The following is a 23,593-nucleotide window of genomic DNA, read 5'->3' as shown; positions in this document are numbered from 1 at the left end:
AATTGTACCCAAAACACCAAATTTAACAGCCCTGCTCCCCATTTACACCTGGGACCTTGACACATGACACCAGGGAGGGACAACGACACATTTGGGCACAATTTGGACATGTTCACTGTGGGGTGTACTCACTTATGTTGCCAGCCATTTAGACATCAATGGCTGTGTGTTGAGTTATTTTCAGAAGACAGTAAATCTACACTGCTATACAAGTTGTACACTGACTACTCTAAGTTATATCCAAGTTTCATGTCTATAGTGTTGTCCCATGAAAAGATATAATGAAATATTTGCAGAAATGTGAGGGGTGTACTCACTTTTGTGATACACTGTACCTGTTTGCAAGGTGTGGCTAAAAAACATACTTTTGGCCATGTAGTATTTATGTTATGTAAATTATTACTAGTACTAATGTTAATATGCTATGTTAAATATGTTTAATATGTTTAATAATATGTGTCATTGAGCATTCAAGCCTAACATTAGCTCATTTACTAAAAATCACAGTAAATATGGACATACTGGCATCTAAAAGCAACAAAAATGGTAACAGGTAGAGAAATTAAAATGAAACAAATATCTTTGATCTGAAGCACACAGACAGCATGGCGGAATGGATGACGAAATAGGCAGTAAGAGGTGTTACCAATGACTTATAAAGCTGCCCCCAAATAACTAATCTTCCCAATTAGACTGAGCTGATGTCTAGGTGCAAACATGCAGCATGATTAAACTTATAGACACATGGAGAAACATGGACATGAGAGGATCATGAAGGGAGCGTGGTGGTGTGGTGTATGGGGGAGGAGGTGGGACAGAATTAAGGGATTGCACTGAATCACAAAAAAAAAATCTCTGAAAATGAGATCCGAACTGGTAGTACCATTATTATTTCGACAAAACAGGGCAGAGTGCTAAACGAAACCGACGCATGGGTATGCAAATATTCAGTTACAAAGTTTCCTACATCCTTTTTATAAGGCCACTTTCATTTTGGGGATTGATAGTGTTACATTGGTATGTTTCTTTAAACTTTACAGTCCAGACCAGAATGGCATTATCAAGCTTGTCTAGGAAGGCAAGGCTTCCTGTGCGATCTAGGCATGGATGTGATGGTAGGAGAAGGAAAATGGTAAAATGACTTGGGGTGCCCACATGGATGGCCTTTAATATGCTCTAACAGAATGCCTAAACACGATATAAAGAGTTCTCTCTCGCTGTTCTGATTAATTAGAAGAAATCACTAAAAAATGTAATCTGATAAGAGGATTAAATACCGTAAATGGTTCCCGGAGACTATGGTTTCTTTTCCATCGTGGCATTTCACTTCTTCTTCAGTCCTCACTTTATTCTTCTGTATTCATCTCTTCTGTTAATGACAGTCCTTTCTTCCCTGCTGGATATTAGTGTTTCTTTTCCAGCTTTCCCTCTCCCGCTCCCCACAGTCCTTCCCACAGACACCTCTCTCTCTCTCTCTCTCTCTCTCTCTCTCTCTCCGGCTTCTTTCCTTCCTTTTCGGACAAGGGTAGAGAGAGGAAATTTATGCTCTAATAAATACAGAGCGACAAGGGTGGATTCAAGTGCAGATCGAGCCTGCACTCTGAATGAGAAGCATGCCTGCCCAATGAGGGCTAGAGCCGAGAAAGAGAGAGGGGCTGAGATTTGTTAATGTGAAAGCAGGACAGAGGGTGGGGAGGAGAGAAAGGGGTTGGCTTAGAAGGAATATCTTAGAAATAGAGGAAGAGAGGAGGAGTGTATTAGAGAGGGGAACTTCCTCCCAAATATCCGCCATTCAGAAACAGTCGCACACCATATGGCCCAAAGTGTGTGGGCACCTAAGCATGACCCTGTTGGTCATTCTATTCCAAAACTATAAACATTAATATGACGTTGCCTGCCTTTTGCATTTTTAACACTCTCAGTAAGATTGTGAAATCCTTCCAAGGGAATTTGTGTCCATTGTTAGGTCAGGTATTGATGCTGGACAAGAAGGCCTGGCTTCCAATCATTATTCCAATTTTTTCAAAATATTTTCATTAGAAGCTTTCCTTACACCGGCCTTATCAAACTCTGCTGAAATGGACCTTGCTTTGTACACAGAGGTATCCTTATGTTGCGACTGAAAAGGGCCTTGACAAAACTGTCAGCAGTTCCTAAGCAGATCTTATATACCTGTTAGCAAAAGGGTGTGGCTAATACATTTTAACCCAATAATTATTAAAGGTATTAACTAGGCCTGTCATTAATTTTTTTAATTAAAATTTTAATCGTGATTTAAAAAATTAATCGAAAATAAAATTTTTAATCAAACGATTTTTATTGGGCTTTGTTTGTGCCACTTGAAACATACGTCACTGTGGTAATTTGCGCTGCTTTAACACAGCAACATTGTGTTTATACTGTATAGCAATAACATGGGTCTTTTTCCAGTTTGTGGTCGTGAGTTAGAAACTACTCTAGCTGCTGCTGCTGCTACTACATATTGTGAAATATAGGGTATTATTATAGCGTGAGAAATCATCACTAGACAAAATTACAATTATTAATTGACGCTTCAATATCATCTTTGGTCAGAGCACACCTTTGTCTCGTCAGGCATCTGCGCACACGGATATGCGTTACAGGCTAAATGAGCTCAGACAACTTTATTTCGGATGAATTTGGATGGAAAGCCCATGTACACGTCGTGGGAACATTACAAACACGGGTGTTAAATGGATTGCAATGGACTGTAGGCACTTTAACATAGTTAACAATGTGGGTCTACATGAAGTTATACGTGTTGTATCTAGAAATGGTTCATTGTAGTATGAGCACCTGTTTTCAGTGGCAGGGTTATGAACATGAAATGATCATGCCAAGGCGAAACAAGCACATTGTTATTGGGTGGTAGATGTAATCCAGCACCTGTGATGTTCGAGAATGAACTAATATCTGAACCTGTGACTCAAAAGCCAAAAAACAAAAACAAACTATATTAACAAAAAATCAAACTACAAAAAATAATAAATAAAACCAAAGTCACATGAGCTTGAGAGAGGGCTTGAGAGACAGGTAAGAGCAGAAACACTGCACTCCACACAATGCAATCGCTATAAAACTCTAGAAAACGCTAGAAAACAAAGCGACAGATTGAAGACAGACGAAAACGGCTCTGGTGCAACTCCACAAGCTACTCAGTCCACCAGCAAGCTACAACCCATGTGCTCACCAGAGAAACAAGACAAAGGAACTCAGAAAACTGGTAGCAACCAACAACTCAAATGAGTTACCATCATTCCAGAGGGACAAGCACTTCTGGCTGGACCGGGGAAGGTGTGTGTGTGTGTGGGGGGTTGCTTCAGGTTGGAAAAGCATAAACTTCAGGCTTTAAAAGCTGTTCAAATAGTGATGACCAGCCCTTTGAACACTGGCTAAGCTTTGCTGGGCTCACATTTTGAGGGAGTCCTTCAGTCATAGAAAATGTAACCCGGCACCTGACATATTGAAGTGTTGAATTTTGTAAAAGGCAGAACAATGCTGAAGTTTAAAGACACGCAAACCAACAACAATAAAATAATAACTAAATAAACAAAAAAATAAATCATTTAAAAGAAGCCAAACCAACGTAGCAACTGGCAACTGTGTTCCCAGAAACAAAAGCTGGAAAATGCTGGCAAGGATGTTAGCGAGGAAGTCAGGTGGTAAGAAAGTCATGGCACTCAGCCCAGTGTGCTGGTGTTGCCCCCCAGGTATGGCAATTAACATTTACTGAGATGCAGAGAATGCTTTGAACTGTAGTTCAGAGAGAACTACACTTTTCCTCCAACAGCAACACCCCCACCCGACCTCCATCCCCGCCAGGTCAAACTGTGCATGGCATTATACAAATGTACTGTATGTGTAATTATATAATAACTACACTAATGACATTGTAAGCTTATTTACAGCTTTATGTTGGAACATCGATCAGCCATAACATTAAAACCAACTTCTTGTTTCTACACTCACTGTCCATTTTATCAGCTCCACTTACCATATAGAAGCACTTTGTAGTTCTACAATTACTGACTTTAGTCCATCTGTTTCTCTGCAGGCTTTGTTAGCCCCCTTTTATGCTGTTTTTTTTTTTTTTTTTAATTTAGCACGTCCAATTTTTCATCCCATCTATCATCCTCTCATTAGTGCGGATTCCTGCTCCTGGTTGGGGCTGACGAGGCCGTTCCACGCCTCCTCCGAAACGTGCACAGCCAATCGACCGTCTTATCACCCACACTTGACGAGTGTAGCGTGGCAGAGTACTGTGCACGGAGGATCACACACTCCGCCACACCCCCTCCCGTCTCCATACAGGCGCCACCAACCAACCAGCCAGCGGAGGGCGCGACCGCCCCGTTCCTGAGAGAGCATCCCCTACGGTCTCAAGTCCCGCCCCCCACCCGGACAACAGGCCAATCGTTGTCCAAAGCCGCCCAGCCTCGACCGTGAAGGCAGAGCTGGATTCGAAACGACGCTCCTTCGAAATCCAGCTCTGGTTGCAGCGCATGTCTTTTACCGCTGCGCCACCTGAGCGGCTTTATGCTGTTTTTAATGGTCAGGACCCCCACAGGACCATTACAGAGTAGGTATTATTTGGGTGGTGGATGACTCTCAGCACTGCAGTGACACTGACATGGTGGTGGTGTGTTAGTGTGTGTTGTGCTGGTATGAGTGGATCAGACACAGCAGTGCTGCTGGAGTTTTTGAATACCGTGTCCACTCTGTTGGACACTCCTACCTAGTTGGTCCACCTTGTAGATGTAAAGTCAGAGACGATCACTTATCTATTGCTGCTGTTTGAGTTGTTCATCTAGACCTTCATCAGTGGTCACAGGACGCTGCCCACAGGGCGCTGTTGGCTGGATATTTTTGGTTGGTGGGCTATTCTCAGTCCAGCAGTGACAGTGAGGTGTTTAAAAACTCCATCAGCGCTGCTGTGTCTGATCCACTCATACCAGCACAACACACACTAACACACCACCACCACGTCAATGTCACTGCAGTGCTGATAATGACCCACCACCCAAATAATACCTGCTCTGTAGTGGTCCTGAGAGAGTCCTGACTATTGAAGAACAGCATGAAAGGGGGCTAACAAAGCATGCAGAGTAACAGATGGACTACAGTCAGTAATTGTAGAACTGCAAGGTGCTTCTATATGGTAAGTGGAGCTGATAACATGGACAGTGAGTGTAGAAACAAGAAGGTGGTTTTAATGTGGCTGTTAAATGACAAGCATCATCAAGACTGTCATCTGTCATGGTACTAAGGTGAGGTGCATCAGTGCTCATGGTTATTTCAGCAAGACAATACCTCATTCTGCACACACTACAAAAGTGTGCTTGACTGGCCTGCCTGCAGTCCAGATCTGTGTCTTATTAAAAATGTATGTATGTATGGCACATCATGAAGAGGAGAATAAAACAACGGTAATGGGGTTTGTAAATGGAGCAGGAAGAACCTGCGCAATGGCATTCTCTTTCAGAATAAAATGCGATTTCGTTCTACACAGCCGTCAAAATGTCATTTCTGCAGGGCACCTATGTATCAATAACCTAAAAACAATTACATCTAAGCAGATCAGATGAGCTGTAAGCAAAAGAGCCACTTTGCACTCAAACCTCAAAATCAATTTCAGTTTCTCCTTGACTGCACTTAAACAAACTGGCAAGGACGGCGTCCAGCACACTTTATCTCTGTAGCCTATACACCAGCAGAGATGCAGATGGCTGAAGCTCACAGGAAATCCAAACAGGTATCGATCAGCATTAGAGCTAGAGGTGGTGAATATAGGAGAAAGCCTGAGAGAAGTGTGTGCCTTGATCCCGACACACATAACCATATTACATATGTAGAAGTACAATCCCATTATTGGTAATGCAGACAAACTGCTCATAAGCCCAAGGACAACTAATACCTGGGGAGGAGTGTGTGAAGGAGAACGATGAATAGATGAATGGCATGTTTTATAGAGCGTGATTAAATGTGTATGCACATATGATGAGAAAGAACAAAAGGCAAAAGGAGGTGAATAGACCAAGGGTAGACACAACGCATATGTGTAGGTGTTGGTGTGCGACGACGTGTGCATGTCTGTGAGTGGTCCGCTTATCCTGCTGCTGATCTTCAAAGGCAGGGTTATTGATCATATTAAGCTGACTGCGGAATCGATATGGTTTTGAGGCATAGTGGGCTGCATGTGGTTCCTCCACGTGCAGCCTTTATTGAAACAAGGACCCAAAAGTGGCTGTTAAAAGACCATAAAATTGCTGTACAGTTAAATTCCACACATACTTATTTCAACCCCAAATCAGAAAAAGTTGGGACAGCATGGAAAATGCAAATAATAAAAAACACAGTGTTCCTTACATTTACTTTGACTTTTATTTGATTGCAGACAGGATAAACCAGATACATTTAATGTTTTATCTGCTCAACTTCATTTCATTTATTAATAAACATCCATTCCAGCATTTCATGCCTGCAACACATTCCAAAATAACTTGGGACAGTAAAGCATTTACATCTTTGTAATGTTGCTATTCCTTTTCAACACACTTAAAAGATGTTTTGGCACCGAGGATACCAAGTGATTTAGTGTTTCAGCTTTTATTTTGTCCCATTCCTTCTGCAAACACATCTTAAGATGTGCAACAGTACGGGGTCGTCATTGTCGCATTTTTCGTTTCAAAATTCTGCACACATTCTCTATTGAGGACAGGTCAGGACTGCAGACAGGCCAGTCCAGTACCCGTACCCTCTTCTTCCACAGCCATGCCTTTGTAATGTGTGCAGCATGTGGTTTTGCATTGTTTTGTTGAAAAATGCGTGGACGTCCCTGGAAAAGATGATGTCTTGAAGGCAGCATATGTTGCTCTAAGATCTCAATGTACTTTTCTGCATTAATGCTGCCATCACAGGAGTGAAAATTACCTTTGCCAAGGGCACTGACACAGCCCGATACCATGACAGACTCTGGCTTTTGGACTTGTTGCTGATAACAGTCTGGATGGTCCTTTTCGTCTTTGGTCTGGAGCACACGGCGTCCATTTTTTCCAAAAAAAGACCTGGAATGCTGATTCATCTGACCACAAAACATGCTTCCACTGTGTGCCCTACTCTAAGCCCAGAGAAGTCAACGTCGCTTCTGGACATGGTTAACATAAGGCTTATTTTTTGCACAGTACAGGTTTAAGTGGCATTTGTGCATGTAACTCTGTATTGTAGTGCTTGACAAAGGTTTGCCAAAGTAATCTCTCGCCCATGTGGTTATATCAGCTATTGTTGAGTGGCGGTTCTTGATGCAGTGCCGTCTGAGGGATCAAAGATCACAGGCGTTCAGCTTAAGCTTGTGCCCTTGAACTTTACGCACTGTTTTTAAACATTTCAATAATTTTCTCACACATTTGTTGATAAACTGGAGATCCTCTGGCCATCTTTGCTCACCAAAGACTCAGCCTTTCCTGGATGCTGCTTTTGTACCAAACCATGAATACAACCCCTGTTGACGTCACCTGTTTGGATGTTTATTAATAAATGAAATGAAGTTGAGCAGACAAAACTTGAAATATATTGGGTTCAAACTGTTTGCAATTAAATAAAACTCAAAGTAAATGTAAGAAACACTGCATTTTTATTTTAATTGCATTTTCCATACTGTCACAACTTTTTCTGATTTGGGGTTGTACATACAAAGCACACAATACAAAGCATGAGAAAGCAGAGGAGCTTTGGAAAAAAAGGTAAGTAGAACCCGAACTAAGTCATACAAATACAGGTGCAATAGGAAAGAAATATTAGTGTAGTATGATGCTACCGAGTGCTTTAACCATTCAGAGTCCTTGGAATCGCAACCACTCCTCTGGTATTTGCTCGCCCTCTAGTGGAAATTAGAAATATGACACCAAGACGGGAAATACAGCATAACATACAGTAGACAGAAGTTGCAGGTGTCATAATAATGGTTAATTATCTAATGTTTAATGTGAGCAGACTTATAAGAAATGACCGTCTATTTTAAACATGCACAAACATCATTAGAAACAAAGGAACACTGGTTTGAAGTTAAATTGCACTGCTCAGGACAGACTGCACAGCTAAATGTCCTAAAAGTGCAACCACAATAATAACCACAAGTATCTTCATGACCCAGTCTCAACTTAGATTGTACAATGTGAACTTTACAGTGTACCATTCAAAACCTTTAGTTTATGTATTTATTTATTAGGATTTTAACATCATGTTTTACACACTTTGGTTACATTCATGACAAACAGTAGTTACTCGTTACACAAGATTCATCAGTTCACAAGTTTAATGTCAAACACAGTCATGGACAATTTTGTATCTCCAATTCACTTCACTTGCATGTTTTTGAACTGTGGGAGGAAATCGGAGCTCTCGAAGGAAACCCATGCTGACACGGGAAGAACATGGACCTTCTTGCTGTGAGGCAACAGCGCTACCCACTGAGCCGCTGTGCTGCCCCAATACCTTTAGTGAGCACATAAGAAGTACTGATGAGCACATTCATGCCATTTTACTAAAATTGGATGGATTTACCCTATACATTATTTTAAAACCACACCATCTCCATACTTTGTGGCTACAAGTAGTCCGGCTTTCCACATGTTTAGATTCATTTCATAGGTGTTATAGGGTTACAGTTTCCCAAACTGTTGCAACAAAGTTGTAAGCAAAAAAATGATTTTTATAGTAGATGCAGAATGTATTTCGACCCCTGGATTTGTTGCACACTTTATTGTGTTGTGAAAAGATTTTGAAGACATACAATTGCCAAATAAACTGTTCAAGAAACATGTTCAAGATGCCAAGCAGTTGTAATTCCTGCAAAATGGGCTTCAACAAAGTATTGAAGAAAGGGTCTGAATACTTCTTATAAAAGATATCAGTTTCTGATTTGGGCGGCACAGTGGCTCAGTGGGTAGCACTGTCGTCTTATAGCAAGAAGGTCCTGGGTTCGAACATACAGTCAGGTTCATAGGAGACACTGAATTGCCGTGTGTGTGTGTGTGTGTGTGTGTGTGTGTCTGCCCTGCGATGGACTGGCACCCCGTCCAGGGTGTTACTGTGTACTACTGTGTACCTTGCGCCCATTGAAAAGCTGGGATAGGCTCCAGCACCCCTGCGACCCTAATTGGATAAGCAGTTAAGAAAGTGAGTCAGTCTCTGATTTTTTATTATTTAAAAAAACATCTTTACTTTGTCATGCGTGGTTAAGTGTAGATTGACGGGTAAAAATAATAATATCCATTCAGAATAAAATCCATAAAACAATAAAGTGCACAGAAAGTCAAGGGGTCCATCGTATGTAATTGATTTTATACACCTATTCAAAATAGGTGTCTGGGCGCCCATGGTGGTGAAGTGGGATATTCCGCTAGTGCACCATCACTGAGAGTCTGAACTTTCCGAAATCTAGTCTCAGCTCTGCTACCGGTTGGCTGGGCGCCCCCTTGCAGGCACCATTGGCAGTGCCTGCAGCAGACAAAAGTTGGCCACTAGTCTGCTGGGTAAAAAAAGACTAAAAAAGGGCCAGGGTCTTCAACAGAAGTAAAGAAACACAGAAATCAGTATGTGACCTGAGACTGGCCTCATGTGATTACACCAAAGTATTGGTGGCAGGTGGCCTTGGCTCTGCTGCCTTCCCACTTCCTTGGCAGCTGCTCTATTACCTCACACCATTGTTTATCAAAGTTACAGTTGCAATCAAAATTTTCAGTTCTCACTGCGAATTACAATGTCAAATAATAAAAAGTTGAATCAGTATAAAAAATGCATTTTTACTCTGGGATGGTCCATCCCAGATGCTTCCGAGCCCACAGAACTGGCCACGGAGCTTTTGGACATGGGTAACATGGACTTTTTTGCACAGTAAAGTTTTAAATGTTGCTCTTATATACTCAAATCAAATCAATTATGTTCTGTGGAGCCATGAAACATGTATGTCTGGAGGAAGCTGAAAAGAACACTCCGCCCACAGTTAAGCATAGTGGTGGCTCAGTGATGCTCTAGGGCTGCTTTGCATCCTCTCACACTTAAAACCTGCAGTGCGTGGAGGGCAAGATGGATTCAATCAGGTATTGGGAAATCCAACGAAAAAATGTCATGCTTTGTTTGAATAAGCTGAAGCTTGGGTGTCCAACAGGACAATGATCCCAAGCATACTTCAAATTTCACCAAGGCTTGGTTTTAAAAGAGGTCCCTGAAGATTCAGGTGTGGTGGTCATAGTTACCTGACTTGAACCTCATAGAAACTGGAGGCTATTGGCTATTAGGAATGGGTTAAGATTCTTCAGGAACGCTGCCAGAAGCTAGGTGTCAAGTGATGCATCACATTTTTAGCAGGTCATAACAGCAACATAGAGCTTTACTAAGTATTAAAGACGTTTGTCATGAAGGGGTTGAATAGTTTTAAGACTGCAGTAGTCATTTTGTGTGAAATGTGGAGACACTAGTTGTTATATCTATCTATCTATTAGTTGTGTTGAGCTATTTAAATTTGTTCTTGTTTGATTGGTTTATTGCAAACAACCAAAAGTCTGCAAATTGTGCTAATGAACCTAATTTTCTTCTGGGGTTTGAATACTTTTGATTGCAACTGAACATACACATTGTCCCCATTTTACCACTTGCTTGAGTCCCAACTCCCACTATGGGCTACTGTCTGCCTCGTGGTGTCCAGCTTCCCCTCAGTGACCTTTTTTTGTTTGAAAACTAAAATATGGTTACCATATTTTTGGCCATATAGTGTATCTGTATGTAAAACAAAAATAAAAGAAAAATACAGTGGTACCTCGAAACTCAATGTCAATTGGTTCTGGGAGTGGTGTTGAGTTTTAAGGCGTTGAGTTTCAAGGTATTTTTTATCATAAGGATGTATGGGAAACCTGTTAATGCATTTCATGGTCCGATGGACTTGCATATATTTTAGGCTTATGTAAAATAATGGGGTTATATACAGTATATACTTATACACTGAAAATAACACAAATATAATATAAAAAAAAAACCACTGAAATAAAAAGCTGATTCTTACAATTTCTCAGAACCCCGAGCTGTAACACAAGTTTAAAAGTGAAAGAGGAAAATCCAGCTAAACACAGATACACTATATTGCCAAAAGTATTCACTCACCCATCTAAATCATTAAATTCAGGTGTACCAATCACTTTCATGTGTATAAAACCAAGCACCTAGGCATGCAGACTGCTTCTACAAACATCTGTGAAAGAATGAGTCGCTCTCAGGAGCTTGGTGAATTCCAGCGTGGTACCATGATAGGATGCCACCTGTGCAACAAGTCCAGTCATGAAATTTCCTCGCTACTAAATATTACACAGTCAGCTGTCAGTGGTATTATAACAAAGTGGAAGTGATTGGGAACGACATCAACTCAGCCACGAAGTGGTAGCCATGTAAAAGGACAGAACGGGGTCAGCGGATGCTGAGGCGCATAGTGTGCAGAGGTCGCCAACTTTCTGCAGAGTCAATCGCTACAGACCTCCAAACTTCATGTGACCTTCAGATTAGCTCGAGAACAGTGTGTAGAGAGCTTCATGGAATGGGTTTCCATGGCTGAGCAGCTGCATCCAAGCCTTACATCACCAAGCGTAAAGCACACCACTGGGCTCTAGAGCAGTGAAGACGTGTTCTCTGGAGTGACGAATCACGCTTCTCTGTCTGGAATCCAATGGACAAGTCTGGGTTTGGCGGTTGCCAGGAGAACGGTACTTGTCTGACTGCATTGTGCCAAGTGTAAAGTTTGGTGGAGGGGGGATTATGGTGTGGGGTTGTTTGTCAGGAGTTGGGCTCGGCCCCTTAGTTCCAGTGAAAGGAACTCTTGATGCTTGTGTATACCAAGAGACTTTGGACAATTTCATGCTCCCAACTTTGTGGGAACAGTTTGGGGATGGCCCCTTCCTATTCCAACATGACTGCGCACCAGTGCACAAAGCAAGGTCCATAAAGACATGGATGAGCAAGTTTGGTGTGGAAGAACATGACTGGCCTGCCTCAACACTTTTGGGATGAATTAAGAGCGGAGACTGTGAGTTAGGCCTTCTCAACCAACATCAGTGTCTGACCTCACAAATGCGCTTCTGGAACAATGGTCAGAAATTCCCATAAACACACTCCTAAACCTTGTGAAAAGCCTTCCCAGAAGAGTTGAAGCTGTTAGAGCTGCAAAGGGTGGGCCGACATCATATTAAACCCTATAGATTAAGAATAGGATGTCACATAAGTTTATATGCGTGTGAAGGCAGACGAGCGAATACTTTTGGCAATATAGTGTACATGTGGACGCTTTCAGAATAAATCTGGCGGTTTTAAACTCCACACACACACACAACCAAAAGTGAACACTTATTTTCCTTTAGAATAAACACAGATAATTAATAACATAATTAATATCATATAATAGTGGAAGCGACATTGTTATTAGCCTCGCCATGTAACGAGTCGGTTATTGTTAAAAAAAAAAAAACTGAACACGTTGAGTTTAAAGGAAACGTTGAGTTTGAGGGTACAAATTGCATTTCAAAGATTTTGAGTTCAGGGGACGTTGAGTTACAAGGTACCGCTGTTAAACAGCTCGTTCTGTTTACAGCGCGTTCACGGATTGCCCATATATGGTCGGTATCCGTTGCTTAATCGGTTCGTCACTCTGGTATCTGATGTACAGTGGGAGGGAAATAACAGCGCAGTTCACGAACCAGAACAGGAAAGTGAGTCAGAGGCTGCGTCCTAAATGGCACTAAATAGTGTCAAACATTGCTGTTCAGCAGTCAGTGAGGGTGCACTATTGCTATGTGCTATGTAGTAGAATTGTAGGTGATTTTGGACGCACCCTTGAGTGAGTCACTTTTGGGAAAGTAATGCTACTGCGCTTAACACAAAGCCGCTACGATACGAGGAAACGTGGAGCAGTGTTGAGTATTGTAACAAGGAAGTAACGTAAAATAAGTAATAATATTAATTATCTAAAGTTTTTAGACATATTTCTTCCGTCAAATCAACCGTCAGTGAAGGTCTTAATAAATGCTAGGTGAGTTATATCTAATTCTTTTAAACAATATACGTCATGATTTGATCATATTACCATTATTGATGAAAACTGATTACAAATAAATACGTAATAAGTAGGATTTAGCATTTAAACATATAAAGGATTAAAGGATATAACCTATATCTACACGTCTAAAAGAATACTTAGCTTTATTACTATAGAAATATATAACTATTTAGCAGTTCTATTTATTGTGTTTTGTAAATTATTGCTTGAAAGAAAGGTATCTGTGTACATGTAATAATAACAGTTATTTATTATTGTTGTAAAGTATTATATAATAATCATAACATGCCAATAATTATTGAAACATTTGACACAAATGTGACTAGCAAAAGTAGTCCTGTTGAAATGATCTGGGAGATTCCCGGGGAATTTCTTTTGAACTCCTCACACACACGCACACAACTAACCAAAGGTAAACACTTATTTTCACTTCTCCTTTATAATAACACATAATTAATAACATAATTAATATCATATAATAGTGTAGCCGACATTTGTTTTTTGTAAAACGAGTCATTTAGTTTGGCATTGTTATTCGCCTCGCCATGTGGCATCGGCCAACAGTGCCAGTGATGTGTGTTTTGCGAAGGAGTCGGTTTATTGAGTGAATCGGCTCCTTTGTGAGCCAATTGATTTGGTTCACTCGTAAAAAGAGAAATGCTCAGCGTTAGTGTTTTGCATGTTGTGACCTTTCAGCTGTTTAATTTTTTTATGTCAGTTATTAAAATATAGGATTGTATTTTAGTTCAAATTAAATCAAGAATGAAGTTATTGGATCTGTTTGACTCTGTACCGACTCTCATCCGTCTGTCTGTTCTGTAGCCAGCTGTTTTTATACAGTAGTTTATCATTCACAGTGACATTCACTAAAAGCTTTTATTAAGAAAAGTGAAAGAAATTTCATGCCAAAGGAGCACTGAGTCAAAGGAGCGTCATTACATTTTCAGTTTGTTACTGTGATCTTGCATCATTCAGCAGCCAACTCACTTACACTGATAAGGAGCATTCACATAAGTAACAAGGTTACAGTGGAGTGTCATGTCATGGCAGTCTTGGGATTTTAATGAATGCCCCAACTTTCTGTTACTAAATATATACACCGATCAGCCATAACATTAAAACCACCTCCTTGTTTCTACACTCACTGTCCATTTTATCAGCTCCATCTGTTTCTCTGCATGCTTTGTTAGCCCCCTTTTATGCTGTTGTGCTGGTATGAGTGGATCAGACACAGCAGCGCTGCTGGAGTTTTTAAATATCGTGTCCACTCACTGTCCACTCTATTAGACACTCCTGCCTAGTTGGTCCACCTTGCATATGTGAAGTCAGAGACGATCGCTCATCTATTGCTGCAGTTTGAGTTGGTCATCTTCTAGACCTTCATCTGTGGTCACTGCCCACGGGGCGCTGTTGGCTGGATATTTTTGGTTGGTGGACTGTTCTCAGTCCAGCAGTGACAGTGAGGTGTTTAAAAACTCCATCAGCATTGCTGTGTCTTATCCACTCATACCAGCACAACACACACTAACAGGGGTCTAGAGTGCGACCAATTTGGTCGCATGTGCGACCTAATTTCTCAATGGTGCGACTAAGAGAAATCTGAGGTCGCACCGGTGCGACCAGCCGTTCGAGGGAAAAGTGTCCGCGACTCTGAAAGCCTTCCTGTGGTTCAACAACAGACACACATTAGGGCCATATTGCGGTATAAACCAGGGGTTTTCAACCTTTTTGGACATGCGCCCCGATCCGTTTGCCGACCGCGAACTTGCGCGCGCACGCACACACACACACACACACACACACACACACATGCACGCGCAAACTTGCCATCCGCATCCCATCTGAGCCGATTCTATGAACACATGATATAAACTCGTGGTTCACTTTGGTAAATCGTAAGCGGTTCTTGCTTTTGATGTAGATGAGAGCAGAAAACGTTACAGAGCCAAGCAGAGGCAAAAGTACATCAATGACTAAGTTGGTTGGTTCAGGATCATCTGCTTCGTCTGACTAAACTTTTAGCCCACAGTCAGAACGAGTCTGACTCGGTTACCGCTCTGTGGTAATAGCATTAATTAAATAATTAAATATCATGGTAATTTAGCCTGCGCTTTATACGGTAAGCGAGTCACACATAATGTTCCAGTAACTGGTGTTTATTTAAAACCGCAACATTCATTATAACAGTAAAAGAGATAACTGAAAAGAAACTTACGATTCGCATCTTGTAAATCGACTCATGACTCACTTATAGCGACACTGTGAACAGAGCATCGCCGACACCTTTCTTAAAGACACACACACACACGTACTATAACAGCACTCATTGTTTAGTCACCGATTTATCTTCACAGTTAGCCCTATTTTTAAACTGGATAACATTAAACGTGTGTTTGTGCGTGGTCAGCGAGACCAAATCAAATATGTCTCCTGTGGATGAAAAATGAATTGCTTTATTTTTAAAAGTTAAAAGAAAAAAAAATCTCATAATGCCACGCCCCCTGGACAGGCACTCGCGCTCCCCCAGACAGGTACTGGTGCCCCCCTTTCTTGTTTGTTTGTTAAGATTTTAACGTCATGTTTTTACACTTTGGTTACGTTCATCACAAGAACAGTAGTTATTCATTACACAAGGTTCATCATTTCACAGAAGTTTATTTCAAACAGTCATGGACAATTTTGTATCTTCAATTCACTTTACTTGCACATCTTTGGACTATGGGAGGAAACTGGAGCATCCAGAGGAAACCCACACAGACACGGGGAGAACATGCAAACTCCACACAGAAAGAACCTGGACCGCCCCACCTGGGGATCGAACCCAGGACCTTCTTGCTGTGAGATGACAGTGCTACCCACTTAGCCACCGTGCCCCCCCCCCCCTTTTTGTAGAATTGTGCTTCAAATAAAGAACTTTATATTGAAGAGATTGTTAGTTATTTACAAGTCAATATTGCCTATATGGACAGCGATTTAAAAACAAAAACAAACAGTGAACCTGTAAAACTGCAGTGTTAAATGCGCTGTGGTCGAAAATTTTGGTGCACCTAACTTTTGTGCTGGTGCACCTAAAAAAAAGAGTTAGGCGCACCAGTGCAACCAGTGCAAAAAGTTAGTCTAGAGCCCTGACTAACACACCACCACCATGTTAGTGTCACTGTAGTGCTGAGAATGATCCACTACCCAAATAATACCTGATCTGTGGTGGTCCTGGGAGAGTCCTGACCATTGAAGAACAGCGTTAAAGGGGGCTAACAAAGCATTAAAACCCCAAAATGAACATGTAAACATATGCAGGGATGAAATTTGTCTTATAATCAGATGTAATTCAATAACCACTAAAACATGTGTGTCATGTAAGTTCTACAGCTAAGTTCTACCATATAAATAGGGCTACTGTGACTGAACCCATTAGCCACAATCACTGCAATTTTCAGACAGTATAAATGTTTATATATTTAGGATCCTGTAAAATGTTTTTGTAGGGTAATAAATGGCACAAACTGCCCCTGAGTAAGAAATGTAATGTTTATTTGTACAGAAGTAAAATACTATGTTTTTTTCTTTAGAAGATTTCACTTTACTACATTTCTCTTTATGGGCCCTGCTGAGTCTGGTTCCTCTCAAGGTTTCTTCCTGTAATTTTCAGGGAGTTTTTCCTTGCCACAGTCGCCCTCGGCTTGCTCAACAGGGGTTTTTGTATCTGTTGGTCCTGGATTTTGTAAAGTTGCTTTGAGACAATGTCTATTGTAAAAAGCGCTATATAAATAAAGTGGACTTGACTTGACTTTATTTTTCCAAATAAAAAAAAGTTGGAACAGTATGGAAAAGGCAGTGTTTTATACATTTACTTTGACTCTTATTTCATTGCAGACAGTGTGAACCCAAGATATTTCATGTTTTGTCTGGTCAACTTCTCGTTATTTGTTGATTCCAAATCCATTCCTGCACTACAGGCCTGTAACACGTTCCAAAAGAGGGCACTGGAATAGGGCACTGATGCATAATTAAGAAATAATAAAAATTAAAGCTAATGTCTGTAATTTAATTAAAATGTCATTGTATTTGCATTTCCATAAATCCATGTCCTAACTTTTTTCGATTAGGCGTTGTATTACTTAGTCCGTCCAGACGCCTACACACAGACATAATTAGCTAATGCCTTCCACAGACACGATTGGCTAACATCTGCAATTACGGCTTGAATTGCAGTGGTTGCATGAAATTGGAGTTGGATACATCAGAGATTCCTGAAATGTTTATCGCACCACAGTGTGCAGCTCATTGTGACCCTTATAGCTACTCCATAGTGCTGACAGTAATCAAACTTAGCTGTGTGTGGTGAACCCAGTAATCCATTAAATTTGGTAAACTGCCTAGTTGAATAAGTAAGAGGCCATAATTCTACACGAGGTCAGTTTGTGCTAGATAACTGTTCTTAAATGATTATTCTCTGTTTACTTGGGTAGATCTAAAAGATATAAAGCAATGGGCTGCTAATATTAAGGAACGGTCATAAATATTCACAGGACTGTAAATTGAGATAAAATAAACAGGCAACAGTTATGTAACATGTAAATTAAAAAAAATAATGTTGAATGTTAATCATTGAACCATCAGGAAGATGAAGAGAGAAGTGAGTGCTGCTGTGAACTTTCTGAAATGCATGGCCTTGAAACGAGGAGGTGTTGAGGAAAGCAAGGCTGAAGTGTTTTCCGCCAAACTACAAGAGCTGCTGTGCGCGAAGTACACGGACCACTGGTACCCTAAAAATCCTAACAAAGGACAGGCATTCAGGTAAAAATAACCAATTACATTGTATTAATACACTATTTGGCCTGACGTCCAGTTATGTCCAACTGTGTAGCTGCTGTGCTTCTGTGCATGAAGCTTTTGTGTGTAGTGGCCTGCATTGAATCCTGTGATCAACCCCATTGAACACCATTAGAATGAACTGAAATGTTGATACGGTCCATTTCATTTAACATTTGGGGAGTCAAATACAGTGGCTCAACGTCAAACTCAATGTCAATTGTTTCTGGGACTGGCGTTGAGTTTAAAAGGTCTTGAGTTTCAAGGTTTTTTGTCTCATAAGGATGTATGGAAAACCTGTTAATGCGTTCCATGGTCCTGTGGAACTGCATATATTTTAGGCTTATGTTAAATAATGGGTTGTTTTTGTCACTTATACACTGAAAATAACACTAATATAATAGAAATATAATATAGAAAACACTGAAATACAATTAAAAACAGTTAAAAATCAATAAAAAATACAATAAAACCTGCACTTCTGTGCTGCTGTGCCGTTATCGCTTATGGAGTGTGGTGGTACACAAAGCTTAATGTGATTTATTGTACGAAAACAACGAGCGAGAAATTTTATTAGTGGAAAGAACTTATGGGCAGCAATAATTAAGAGAGGTTTAGTGTTTCTATGGCGTTCTTTTAATACATTAAGAGACTCTCAAAAAAAAGCTGATTCTTACAATTTCTCAGAACCCCGAGCTATAACACAAGTTTAAAAGTGAAACAGGTCATTCATTGTTAATTTAAAATAATTTTTTTTTTTTAAACCAAACACATCAAGTTTAAGGTAAACGTCGAGTTTAAGGGAACACATTTCTCAACAAAGGGCATCGAGTTTCAAAGATTTTGAGTTTAGGGAACGTTGAGTTACAAGGTACCACTGTACATCCAAACTGGTGCACCACACAATTGCATACAATAAAACTGTATTGATTAACCAGACAATTAATTATGGTCATAAAATGATTACAGTAAACCTTTAGGCAATCGTGTAATAGTTTTGACAGTACTAGTTGACCTGTAAAGCAAAGACACAGTGTCACTGATATGAACGAGTACAACTGTTCCTTATCCCCACAAAAAATACTAATGTAGTCCCAGTTGCTCCCCTTTATGAAGAATTGCTGCTTGCTGAAAGTTGAGGTACAAGTTCTAACACCCCGGCCTTTCATTAGATGCATCAGGATAAACAAGACATCACCGTTAGACGATTCAGTACAACAAGCCTGTGAGAAAAGCGAGCTAAGGCCGTCCGAGCTGGGTCTCCCCCGCGAGATTACCCTATGGATCGACCCACTTGAAGTGTCTGCACGGTAAGTGCATTCCAAAAGAATTTGAATAATGGATTGTTTACACTACTTGTTTGCAGTAGTGTTGAGTTACAATTGTAGAAGAATACTACAATATAATATAAATGTTATAATGATACAAACCCACTTCCAAAAAGCTGGGGCAAATAAGAAAAAAAGAACAGTTACAGGTATCACTGAAAAATCCTTTTCATGACTACAAGGGAGTTGTTCTCTTTGGAACAGCCTTCATATTAGGATTTTGATTTTTATATAGGGGCAGCACAGGGAATTGATGGGTGGCACAGCATAAAGGTTCCCAGTTGGAGTGCTTTGGGTCCTTTCTGTGTGTCTGTGTGGGTTTCCTCCGGGTGTTCCAGTTTCCTTCCACAGTCCAAGGACATGCAGTCAGGTTAATTGGAAATACTAAAGTCCCCCTAAATATAAGTATGTGTGTTTGCCCATTAATGGACTGGCGACCTGTCTGGGGTGTTTCGCCCAGTGAATCAGACCCACCCCAACCCTTAATAAGATAAAGCTGTGGTAAAACAGACAATGAATGAATGAATATTTAAATACAAACCCTATTCCGGCATTTTGGTAGAAGCAGTAAATGCAATTTATGTGATGCAGGCAACAAAGTTAAAATTTGTTTATATTTAGGTGCCCAGGTGGCGCAGCGGGATATTCCGCTAGCACACCAGCGTCGAGATTCTGAACTTCTTGGTTTGAAACTGGCCGTTGCCACCCGTTGGCTGGGCGTCATCTAGTGGACATAATTGGCAGTGCCTGCAGCAGACACGTTTCTGCTAGGGCGGGATAACCGGACTATGTGGGTGGGGTCTTCAAACGCTGTGTAAGGACCCTGACAAGCAGATAGAGAGGCACCTGTGCAGAATGCATGGGTGTAAAAGGGCTGCACGTGGGTCAGAGGAGACGTGAGCAGCAGTATACCCACCTCAACTGCAATCAGGGATCCCCCAGCAGCAGAAGACAAATTGACTACACTAAATTGGGAGAAAATGCATAAATAAAATAGAAAAAAAATACAATCAAGCTGGTCAGCCAAAACATCAAAGGCCATTTCTTTGTACTTTCATCAGATGAATGTTTAAGAGAATGATAAATTTTTTGTTTGTTTTACCACCGCTTCATCCTATTCAGGGTTGCGGTGGGTACGACTCATCAGGCAAAAGGCAGGAAACACTCCAGACAGATTACCAGTCCATCACAGGGCACACACATTTACACCTAGGGTAATTTTATTAGCTTCAATTAACACGATTGCGTGCCTGTGAACTGTGGGAGGAAACCAGAGCTCCAAGAGGAAACCCACACAGACATGAGGAGAACATGCAAAATCCACACCGAAAGGACTGGGACTCCTGGCTCCACCTGGGAGTTGAAAGTCAGGATCTTCCTGCCTTGAGGCAACAGTGCTACCCACTGAGCCGCCTTTGTCCAATTTTTAATGCTGTCCCATATGAGTTGGTGGAGGTCCTGGCATTCAGTATTGATTTTTGGCTTTGCCCTTTATGCACAGGGTTTGTTGTCTGATTTGTTTGGATCATCTGGATTATTTTTAAATGTACATATAGTGTATTTCCTACTTAATCTAAATTTTTTCTACTCCTACTGTTTGAACTTCTACTGAACACATGTATGTTCTCTAACAGATCGGGTGAGAACTGCAGGCATTTCACAGTGGCTCAGTTCAGCGAGGAAGAACAGGAAGCAGAGAATAACAAACACCCTGAAAGGATAGTGTCTGGGAATCTGGACACGTCAGACTACCACTCGGCTAGCTCCTCTGACTGCGGTTCCACCAGTTCGAGTGACGCTGAGGATGAGGTGAAGGAAGCAGAGGTGGAGAAAGTGAAAGACAAAGTGGAGAGTAAGAAGAAGGCAGAGAACAAGGATTCTGTGATTACAATGGTACCCAGGTTAAGGAACCCAAAGGCACGAAAAATCCCCACACCTCAGGTAAATAAGCCTTTTGTGGTCTAATTTTAGGGAAAAAAAATCAATGCTTAAAAGAGTGGTGCAATAGTGTGGGTATGAAATAGCTCCAGCAGCAATGGTTTGATCCCTATCCACAGATATTGTATTTGTGGATATGCTACTGGTAGCTACTGGTACTGCATATAATAAAAACTGAGAACCGGATTTAACATCATGTTTATATACACTATAAGGCCAAAAGTATGTGGACATCCCTCTCGATTATAGAGTTTTAGTCACACCCATTGGTATTAATTTTAGCAAATTAATTAAATCATTCATTGTCTGTTTTACCACAGCTTTATCCTATTCAGGGTCACAGTGGGTCTGATTCACTAGGGGAAAGGTGGGAAACACCCTGGACAGGTCACCAATTTTATTAGATCCAAGTCGTGTGAATGTACGTATGTCTCTGGACTGTGAGAGGAACCGGAGCAGCTAAACATACAGACACTGGGAGAACATGCAAATTCCACACAGAATAGATTCAGACTGCTCCAACTGGGAATTGAACCCAGGACTTCTTGCTCTGAGCTGACAGTGCTACCCAACGAGACACCTAGTTTAGCAAATGAATTATGTAAAATATATTTTATGCTTTCAACTGTGTAATAACAGTATGGGGAAGGTTCATTCCTGTTCCAGAATGACTTTGCACTTGTGCACAAACTGAAGTCCATAAAGACACGGTTTGGTGACACAAGTTTGGTGTTTAAAGACTTGGTGGCCTACACAGGGCCATTAAATCTTCATTGAACATCAATGGGATGAATTGGAACACTGATTGGGAACCGGCCCTTCTCATCCAACATCAGTCCCTCACCTTATCAATTCTCTTTTTAATGAATGACCACATATTCCCATAGACACACTCAAACATATTGTGGAAAGTTTCCTTTAGGGTTTCAGCTTAAACATTTTCATGTTTGTTTACCACCACTATCCTGGTCAGGGTTGCAGCACATCCAGCTTCCCCAGTATCACTGGACACAATGCAGTCACACACCCCGGACAGGATGCCAAACCAGCTTGGGGCCTTAGCCACTCCTGCTTCCTCAGACAAAACCAATCATGTCTGTTTGTTGATGCCCAACCGGCCAATAGCACAGCTGAGGATTTGCTAGCATAATTTTACAGCTGCGCCACCCAAGCATCTAGATCAATATTCTACCTGCAGGTTGATCTAAAGCTTGGGAGCCGTGGTATGCCTGAACAGTTTTTGTGTTGCTGTTGCTTTAAGGGGTAGTATATGCTTTTACACCTTTTATTATGCTCTCTGTTATGCTGAACATTCTGATCCCACTGTAGTTCACAGTATGTAACATAAAGCCTCCACAAGGGGGCATTCATGTACAAGTGAATTTTGTGTTTGAGTGGCAATTAAAATTTGTTTATTTAATTTTTTTTCTGCAACCTATTTTTTGGCTTGCGACCCACTTAAGGGTTGTGACCCGTTGCGAAACATGTTAAAATGGGTGTGGCTGAAACACCTAAACAAAATAATAAATAAATAAATAACTTTTGACCATGTAGTGTATTGTATTAAATAATAAGTGTAGCATTAGGATTGACATTATTCTTTGCATTCTCTTTTCGCAGCTGGCAGGAATGCAGTACTTATACCATCCAACACCAGTGTGGTCTCCATATAAGAAAAAGAACCCAATTTTTGTTGCTGCAGTCTGCGCTCCTCCTCCACCTCCTGTTCTCGGCTACTACGTCTTTCAAAAAGCCCCACCTCAGTTCATCGTGCCTCATGCCAGTCTGCAACCAGCTAAAGGGTAGAAGGCACTAAAAAGCTGATCATAGAATGGTATAATGCCCGGTTGAACTGTTTTCCTTTTTGAACTTGTTTTTACCCTTGTGTTCTGTTCAGGATTTTTTTTTTTTGGCCTGGATATCCCACATTTGGTTCTGAAGCAGTACAATACAGTAATGTTGGTTTTATTCGTAGCATATAGTTTTTAATCCCTGTGTAAACAAAATATTTTACATAATCAGAAATCCTCCTGCTGGCAGGTATGTCCACCATAGACTAAGCATTGTTAATATACTGAGCTTAAATAAGTCGAGTGGTTTAGTGCAGTGCATTAAGGTGGAGGTCAGAGCTTTGTGGTAAGACCTTTTGTTTTATGTAATTGATATTATACACCTGTGTGGCTGAAATACATACTTTTGATCATTATTTTGAACTCGTCAGTTTGAAACTTGGCACCTACACAAACAACGATTGGCTGTTGTTCAAGGCTGATGCAAGTACGACCTCGGCTGGCTGATTGATAGCGCCTGCACAGAGTCGAGGGATAATTTATTGATCACGGTGTGTCTCTCCATACATAAAGCTGATCTACATATGAACTCGCCTCGTACAGGTGAAACG

The 23,593-nt window shown here is 40.9% G+C and overlaps 1 protein-coding gene across 1 annotated transcript; it reads left to right on the top strand.

Annotated features, from left to right (window-relative positions):
• Nucleotides 1-13,060: 13,060 nt before the first annotated feature.
• si:dkey-79d12.5 (maternal B9.15 protein) lies at nucleotides 13,061-22,998 on the top strand. Its single transcript, XM_062991933.1, has 5 exons — nucleotides 13,061-13,087; nucleotides 17,735-17,911; nucleotides 19,099-19,236; nucleotides 20,889-21,195; nucleotides 22,813-22,998. The coding sequence occupies exons 2-5, from the start codon at nucleotides 17,739-17,741 to the stop codon at nucleotides 22,996-22,998; spliced, it is 804 nt and encodes a 267-aa protein (XP_062848003.1). The 5' UTR covers nucleotides 13,061-13,087; nucleotides 17,735-17,738.
• Nucleotides 22,999-23,593: the final 595 nt, after the last annotated feature.

This window comes from Trichomycterus rosablanca, chromosome 3 (genome assembly GCF_030014385.1).
Source record: "Trichomycterus rosablanca isolate fTriRos1 chromosome 3, fTriRos1.hap1, whole genome shotgun sequence".
Taxonomy (NCBI): domain Eukaryota; kingdom Metazoa; phylum Chordata; class Actinopteri; order Siluriformes; family Trichomycteridae; genus Trichomycterus; species Trichomycterus rosablanca.
This window is presented reverse-complemented; position numbering and strand designations above follow the sequence as displayed.